A 9,025-nucleotide genomic window follows, 5' to 3' on the forward strand; every position below is an offset into this window, starting at 1 on the left:
TCCCAATTGAAGTGGTGACCCCAATGCTGCTTCTCTCTCAGACTCCATCAGAGGTGGAGATTCAGTATTCCAAAAAGGATTTGCCACAACACACATCACGACCTTCAATAGATGAGCCACGGTCTGATGAGCCAGTAGAGCAAGCTACTGTGCAGCCACCACAGCAGGCTGCCCGAAACTCAGCTCGGCAGCCTCGACGGCAAACTGCCCGGCAACCTCGGAAGCAGTCAGTTCGGCAGCCTCCGCAACAGCCAGAACAGCAACCTCAGGATGATGATGAGGAGGCTGATGAGGAATATCTTGAGATGAGTGACTTTGAGGTCACAGACGGTGAGGAAGAAGACATTTTTACAGAAAAAGGAGATAATGTTGTACGCGAAGCAAGAGAAGAAACAAACAAATGGTTTCGGACATGGGACAAGGCATCTACATCAAAGGATGGAAGTGATCCAATAAATGACTCTGATGCAGAGTCTGATGACAGTGAAACATTTCATAGTATGGATAGTGAGGAGGAGGAGGATGAAGGTGAGGGTCCTCGTAGATGAGTGAGGAGGTATTCGGAATGGAGGCCCAAGCGGGGCCTGAAAGACATAATTACATTGACAGTAGGGTTGAAGTTCAATAACCCCACTGAGTTCAAGGAAACATTGAAAGTGTTTGCAGTGCAAAATTCCTTTGACTATATGTACAAGCACAATGAGAAGATGCCGGTCTCTGCGGAGTGCAAGAAAAAATGTGGCTGGAGAATACACGCAAGTTGGTCGAACTGTAGAAAATTTTTCCATATCAAAACTTTTCAACAAGTTCATAATTGTGGCAGCCACCACTATAACAAGCAGGCAATAGTTAGGTGGGCTGTTAATAGATATATAGACAGCTTTCGAGACCAAAGAAACCTCAAACCGACAGCTTTGAGGGAGATGATCCAGAGGGACTACCATGTTGACTTCAAAATGTTGAGCTGCCGCCGTGCAAAAAGAATGGCATTGGCGATACTGGATGGTATAGATGGTGAGCAGTACAAGCACACCAGGGAGTATGATGTATGTTGTGGGAATTGTGGTAAAAAAAGGCCATAATGCTAGAAGTTGCAAACAACCTGAAAATCCAAACAGAAAGAAGTATCCCAAAAGGGATAGGAGGAAGCCGAAGCCAACAGATGTGAGTTGGCTTTTTTTTCAATAACATTATTATAATTTAATGTTATTTTGTATGACGTGTTTGTGTTGTCTTATATGTGTGACAAGGATCACCCTCGGGAACAGCAGCCAATGTTGGTCAATAATCAGGGGACAACCCTCCTCTGGACAGTCCTGTTCAACCATCAGGCTTCAACCCCCAAAGTTCAACTGAACCGCTCATGCATAGAAAAAGGCGTGTCTCTGACTTATATAGGAGGATGAAACAGGTGAGTTTCTCATAACTTTTAGTAATGTTTTATTGTGGGAATTGTGGATTTTCCTTTAATGTCTTACGTTAATTTGTTACCTATTACCTTGCAGCTTCGGGGGGAGACATCAAACACGATGCAACTCAGGAAAAGAGGATCACAACCAGATTGAACAAATTGACACATTGACAAATTGGTCATTTCTTAAAATAGGATTGATTGTGTTATGTTATGATGGATGGATAATTTGTACATTGACAGTTGGTCATTTTTTGAAACAGGATGAGAAGTGTTATGTTATGTTATGGTGGATTTGTACATTGACAAATGGGTTTAGTTTTAGTGGACGTGTAGTGATGTATTTTTGATGTAAAGTGTTATTTGGATGGACAATTTGTACATTGTCAATTTGGATGGATAGTGGTGTATGCTATTTTTTGGATGGATAATCTGCACATTATCAATTTGGATGGATAATGGTGTATGCTATTTTTTGGATGGATAATTTGCACATTGTCAATTTGAAACAGGATTGATTGTGTTCATAATTTGGAACAGATTGATTTTTTGGTTTGGACGAATTGTTTTGGTTTTCGTCATTTTTCGACGCATGATTGATTGTGTTCATTTTTTTGGAACAGGATTGATTTTTTGGTTTGGACAAATTGTTTTGGTTTTGGTCACTTTTTGACACATGATTGATTGTGTTCATTTTTTGGAACATGATTGATTTTTTGGATTGGACAAATTGTTTTGGTTTTGGTCATTTTATGTGGTCATTTTTTGAAACAGGATTGATTCAAACATGTATCATTTAGGACACATTTACAAAACCAAGGTACCAGTTCTGATTCACTTACAAAACCAAGGTACCATTGGTGATACATTTATAAACCACAGAGGGCACATAATGAAAAACATTTCGTCATATTTTTACTTGTAATTTGATAGTATTATATTCAGACATCTTTTAGGTGTAGTTTTATAGTAATACATTTGGCCAGTCAGATTTTTTATATTTGTGTTCCAAACAATCTTATTGGTCAAGAGGTACCTTTTATGTTACATTGACAAAATCAAGGTACTACCTATGATATATTTACAAAACCAAGGTACCATTGCTGATACATTTACAAAATCAAAGTATCATTGGTGTTATAGACACATTTGGGCATTTTTTGGTTTTTTTGGGTTGCTACATCACAAATGACACTACATCAAAATGTCAAATAAATAATTCATAACCACATTTGGCATATAAGTAGGACTTGTGTGTGAGAGACATACATTTGGAAATTTTTTATTCACTACATCACAACCACAGTGGGCAAAATGTTAAATTAATTATTCACATACATTACTGCAAGCTTACAATGTTGACATACATGTGTCAAACTATAAACTCACTTAACAAGTGCAACACAAGCAACCAATAACATTGTGAACCATGACAACAACAAAACATACATAAATTTTTTTTTCCCTAGCCCTATAGATGTCATTTTCCTTCTCCAGATACTTGATGATTTCCATGTGTTTCTCATTCTTCTTCTCCAATTGCTTAACCCTTTTCATGCAACTTTCATTTTCATTCTCTAAGTCTTTCACTCTTGCCATCAAGGTACCATTTTCATCCTCTAGTTCATTAGCTTGCTTCATAATTTGTTTTAAGACCTCCACAGATGTTGCACAGGTTGGTTTGTCCACCCATTTGAAAAATTTGCAGGCATCAGATTTTGTCTGTATTTTGAAGTATAGGTAGTCAGTAAGAAATCATTCAAATTATCTAGAGGAAGTGATTCAACCATAAAACTGCTTACTCTCGAGTTGTAGGAGGCGCAACCCCAAAATCTTCTCCCAGGATTGTCCTCAGTCTAGGAGGTCTTTATAGGTGCTGGTAAACCGCAAAAACATAGGTAGGACTTCTCAGCACGCCCCACAGAGGAAGATCCAGATGATAACTTCGTTTGATTCAAATGTCAAAAAAACAAAACAAAAAATAAATTTTTTAATCGGCTTATTCAAAAAAAAAAAAAAAAAATCCACTCATAACTCAATAACAAAACAATAGATTAAGAACACATATTCTCTGAAGAACGGGAAACTTCTTTCCCTGCTGAATCTTGTACGAGACTTGATGATGACATTGGAGAAACGGTAGTGCCGGAGCTGTGGGACGCCACTGAAATCTATTGTCGGCCTTATATGATTCAGTTTATAAGATTGGTTTGGGGAGATTTGTTGAACTGGAGTTGTTGGTAGGGTTAGGGTTCTATGGTTTTCGAAGGAAGACGACGTTTTTAGTTCTTTTATTTCAAGAAAAATTTCAATTCTTGAACTATTATGTGATTATCTAGATTTGCATTAATAGGTGGCATTACACAATATTAGGTGGCATTACATAAACACGTAGGATTTATCTGAGGTGTTCACTGACATTGTCAGACGTTAGTTTTGGATGGAGAAATGGACAGAGGTACCATTTCCGTCTTTTAACATACCACAAGTACCACTTATGATTAAAAGTAAAACTCAGGGGGAAAAAAATAAAGTTTCCAAACCACAGGGGGCAATAATGCATTTAACCCAAACTTTTATCTCAAAACCGCTCTTAAACCTGAACTTTTCTACTAATCACAAAACCCAATAGAACATCAAATCATGCATGAGGTATGTAAAACATGGACTCATATCACAATAAAACTATTTCATTCTTTTCTACTACATACATATACAAACTAAAATATATTTCACAAAAAAAAAAAGAAAAAAGAAAAGAATATATAGATTTTGAAAGAAAATTTACTTATAGCTGCTAGCTTAATTTCCTCGTCATTGTGCTTCCGTAGCATCTTGCTCGTCGCCTGGATTTAAATAGTATCATTAGTCGTGATTTAATTTTTGAATCCTCAACCCTAAGTATGTCATAGTTAGCATCTCCTAGCACCCATATAGCATTTCTCACTTACCTTAAAACTAGGCTAGGTTCCATTAAATCCTTGGTTATTACCCTATGATGACCGTCTTGATTAAAAGCCTATCAAAATTGTTTTTGTAGTTGCAATCCTAAATTATTAAAGCCCTATGCTTTACTTTACTCTTGCCCCTCTCTTAGTTCCATTTTGAAACCCGTCTCACTGAAATATTGAACTTTCTTTCCCCACCCTCGAAGAAACCTCTCATTTTTCTATTATGGATAGTTCAAACTGATTGAGGTTTACTCCACATAGCCAAGTCTTGTCAAAGCCCAAGTTGAAGCTGCTCTTGCCAAATCTCTTTAAACTCTCAGTATTACGCTTGAATTTTGATCTCACTAGAACGAGACTCTGCCTCGTTCGAACAACACATGATGTCTGCATTAAATTACATGTCAAATAACACCAACCACACATCCAGTTTCTTCTAGTTCGAACAAGACATGCACTTCGTTCGAACGAGATACTGACATGCTCAATCTCAACTGTTCACTTACAACTACCACTCTCGAGAGAGAGTGATGACACGTGGATATGTCATTCTTGTTCAAACAAACATGTGCCACAAATGAGATTGCAGAGTTCTCGATCTCAACCGTCGTTTTCTCACGCTCACACCTTACTGACACGTGGTGGAGATTCCATCACCATACTCCATCTATTTTCACCACAATTTATATTTATTTATTCATACTTTTTATTTTCTTTTAATATTTAATTACGCGGGGTGCTACATAATACAAAGAGAGATTTAGGGTTCAATTTACCGTGGGTGCAAGATTTGTTGCAATAAGAGATTCTTCTTCTAATTATTATTTTATTAAAAAAAAAAAAACAAAAAAAAAAAAAGAGACTCAAACCCATCGGCTTCGGAAAAACCAATTTCACTCAAACACCTAAAATTTAGGATATAGAGAAGGTTTAGAGAAGGTTTATGTGCATTCGCAAGACCAGTACAGTAATCCTAGACAACAACCACCACGCCCGGTAGTTGTAGATGGAGCAAAGATATAACACATTCAATAAACTTGATTGGAGATGGCTTTTGCTGTTTCGTTTTTGTGTTTTTGAAAACAAAAACAAAAATTACTGAAACCATCATGTTTGGATATGCTATTTTTTTTTTTTTTTTTTTTTGTTAAAAACATGCTTGGCAAATTGATTTCATAATTAAAGGGAAAGAAAGAAAAAAAAACCAAATTTGTTTATTAACCATGTTTGCATGAGAATAAAGCCGGGTATACAAGCAACTGCGGTTGCGGTTATAAGAGAATAACAGCAACCGCTAGACCGGTTAGCGGTTAACTTCAACCCGCGGTTATGCAGTTATTAATAGCTAATTGCTTTTCAATTAATAAGCAGTTTGGACATCTTTTTGTGTTTCGGGTCTTCTTTTGACCTTTTTTCGGGGCTTATAAGCTCTCTTTTTTTTTTTTTCTTTTTTTTTTTTGTTATATAGCCAAGGAATATTAAATTCATATCTAATTATTCAAGAAAATGAAGAGAGAGAGAGAGATCAAAGATGAAAAATGAAAAGATATTAATTCCACTTGATCTTTTAGGATCAATGTTTACAGAAATGTTGGGAATAATTGCAAGGATGGATTCCTCATGGATCTCATACAAGCGTTATGAATTAAGAAGAAACAAACATAGAAGTTCAAAAGGCTCCTCCCCCATTTGAAGCCTTTGGAAGTTGAGAAGGAGACCTTACCTTCTCATTCTCAAACCAACCCCAATACTGAGGATTACAATTCATTGGAGAAGACGGTACTGTGAGAGGCCTCGGAGTAAATGGGCCTGCACACCCTTTCCAATTTGTCAAGCACTTCACCACGACATCTCCCAATTTGCCTCCATTGATGGCCTCATAAACCTTCTCTATATCCTCACCTGGGCTCACCTTCTTTGCTCCAGTAAGAAGCTCGGTCCCCACTTCACTCCTCACAAACCGATATATCGGATAAGTCCTGCATTTCTTGATTCTGTTTGCCACCGGAAAATCTCCATTCTCAAATCTATCACGCGCTTTGGCTACCTCTTCTCCAAGTCTTGCTTTCAGTTCGTCAAGGAATATTGGTATCCGCTTGAAAATTGAGAAGCCCTCGTCATCGCCATTTTCAGCCTTTGGAGGATCGACAAGTGCTTTCTCTACAAGTACTTCTCGCAGTTTAGGCAAGAGAGCATAAGAGGGATTAGTGGGGTCGTCGAGATAAGAGAAAATGGGCTGGTGCTCAACAACCTGCAATAGTTCTTTCTCGCAGAAACGCGATTCAAGCAGCGATCCATCTTCAGCAGAGTAAAGGGTCTTCCTCACAACTTGGAGGAGGACATGTTTAACAACTTCCCTCATGTTTTCCTCCAGATGTCTCAGATCAATTGCCTGGCAAAGTGCCACCATGTATGTGGCTGACATGAGCTTCAGGATCTCAATGGCTTCAGCACTCTTTCTGGCTGAAATCAAACCCAGAGAATTTACATCTTGATTGTGTTGTTCAGCACTTTGTACATGTGTTGTGACAGGGTTGGCCAGGTACTGAAGCTCAGAGCAGTATGAAGCCATGGCTATCTCTGCCCCTTTGAAGCCATAATCCAAGCTCGGATTAGGCCCGCCACTCAAATTGGAAGGCAAGCCATTGTTGTAGTAGTCACATACGAGTTCGGAGAACTGGGCAAACATGAGCTTCCCAATTGCTGCAACGGCAATGCGGAGATTGTCCATGGAGACACCGATTGGCGTACCCTGGAAATTCCCTCCATGGAGAGCAATATCTCGAGAAACGTCGATCAACGGGTTGTCATTCACAGAGTTGATTTCCCTTTCAATTGAATGCGTTGCCATTCGAATAACTTCAATTTGGGGTCCGAGCCATTGGGGAGAGGTTCTGAGTGCATACCTGTCCTGTTTTGGCTCTGTCAGTGGGTCTTTCTCGTAACGAAGCTTTGCCTCTTTCATGTAGTCGCTTTCATCCAAAAGGAACTCCATGATAGCAGCTGCTTCAATCTGCCCAGGGTGGTGCTTGAGCTCATGCGTCAGCGGGTCTGTGAACTCGGAATTGCCAAGCATGACTTCACAGAACAAAGCAGAGAGAATTTCTGCAAAGAGAGACAGAATGTTGGCATCAAAGCAAACTGTTGCGGCCACAGCCGAGCCAACAGCCGTCCCATTCACAAGAGCTAGACCCTCCTTTGCTTGAAGCTCGAAAGGAGCTGGAATTCCTGCTCTCTTTAGAGCTTCCACGGCAGTAATTTCTTCATTTTCAGGGGTGACAACTTTGGAATTATGGCGGCCAGTTAGTAAACCGGCAATATAAGAAAGTGGTACAAGATCCCCGGAAGCAGTGATAGTCCCCCTTAGAGGCAGTTTAGGGATCAAATTCTTGTTCATCAGCTTGGCCATGGCTTCGAGTACCTCCCATCGAATACCGGAAAAGCCTTGCATGAGTGTATTTGTGCGAACGAGCATAGCTACCTTTGAATAAGTGGAGGGGAGATTCTCTTTCCCGATCACTCCGGCATTAAGGAACCGTATAAGCTCTGTCTGGAGGTGAACCGTTTTGTTGGTGCGCCGGTGTGAAGTGGCTCCGAAGCCAGTGGTAACACCATATGTGTCAGTTCCGCGGGAGATATTGTCGGCAACCCAGTTGGCGCTTTTGGCCACACGTTCACGAGCCACGGCTTCATCAAGGTTAACCTTTACTTCACTGCGGCGTGCGACTGCAGTGACCTGAGCAACAGTGAGGGAGGTGCCCTGGATGTCAACGCTTTCCACCTTTGAAAATTGGGAGACCATGCGGCAGACTTCATCAAAATGGGTGCATTGGAGGGCCTCTGCAGCTTTCTTCCAATGTAGAGGGGCTGACAAGTGAGAATTTTCTGATACACAAATGAGGTTTGCGGTGTCTTTTGGGAGAGGGATGGTTGAGGGACGGGCGTTTTTGAAGGGGCGGGCAACTCCATCGGTTGTTGCCATTATTGCTGGATTAATTGGATGAATGAGAGGAGATTTCTTTTGATTTTTCGATGAACGAGAGGAGATTTCAAAGGGTGTAGCAGAGTTGTTTTTGGGTTTGAGAGATAAGAAGTAGGAGTGTCGTGTATTTATAGTAGAGATCGAAGGGCTAAAGGGCGGCCTTGCAGCATGGCAGCATCGACGTTCAAGTCTTTGTCGAACTCCAAAAAAAGAGATTGACTCGGTTGGTGAAGGGGTAAAGCCGTAAAGGGTTGGTGAAGATATACCGAAGTTACATGGAAGGATAGTAGTGGCCGGAAGCTTTTGGTTGGTGGGTTACTGAGCTGAGGTCACTTACTTCTTCCAAGTTCCCATTAGTACTCCAAACAAGACCATTGACTCGGTGGAGATGCCACCCACTCACATATGGCCCCGACAGCTTCAGCCTGATTCTTAATCAAATGGTTGGTGGGTTTCTCCTCAATTTTCAACCAAGTCACCAACCGCTTATTGTCTTTTAGCTTAATTGGCCTAATAAATTTATTATTTGAAAGTGAAAGCCTCAATTATCACATGAAAAATAAGCAAATTAAGGGATTTGGCCATTTGGGTAAGTGAAAGAAACGGTAGTATCAGAGTTGAATAGAGTGAATGAGTCATATTCAAAATATCCATTTTAGATAAAATATTATCAGAGTTTAAAGT

General features: G+C 39.9%; 1 protein-coding gene across 1 annotated transcript; it reads right to left on the reverse strand.

The window, feature by feature from the left end:
• Positions 1–5,891: 5,891 nt before the first annotated feature.
• On the reverse strand, positions 5,892–8,456 carry LOC133858169 (phenylalanine ammonia-lyase-like). Its single transcript, XM_062293644.1, has one exon. The coding sequence runs from the start codon at positions 8,339–8,341 to the stop codon at positions 6,029–6,031; it is 2,313 nt and encodes a 770-aa protein (XP_062149628.1). The 5' UTR covers positions 8,342–8,456; the 3' UTR covers positions 5,892–6,028.
• Between the last annotated feature and the right edge of the window lie 569 nt (positions 8,457–9,025).

Source organism: Alnus glutinosa, chromosome 14 (assembly GCF_958979055.1).
Source record: "Alnus glutinosa chromosome 14, dhAlnGlut1.1, whole genome shotgun sequence".
Taxonomy (NCBI): Eukaryota; Viridiplantae; Streptophyta; class Magnoliopsida; order Fagales; family Betulaceae; genus Alnus; species Alnus glutinosa.

Coding starts and splice junctions, on each gene's coding strand:
- LOC133858169 (XM_062293644.1), bottom strand. CDS start 8,341: ATGGCAACAACCGATGGAGTTGCCCGCCCCTTCAAAAACGCCCGTCCC.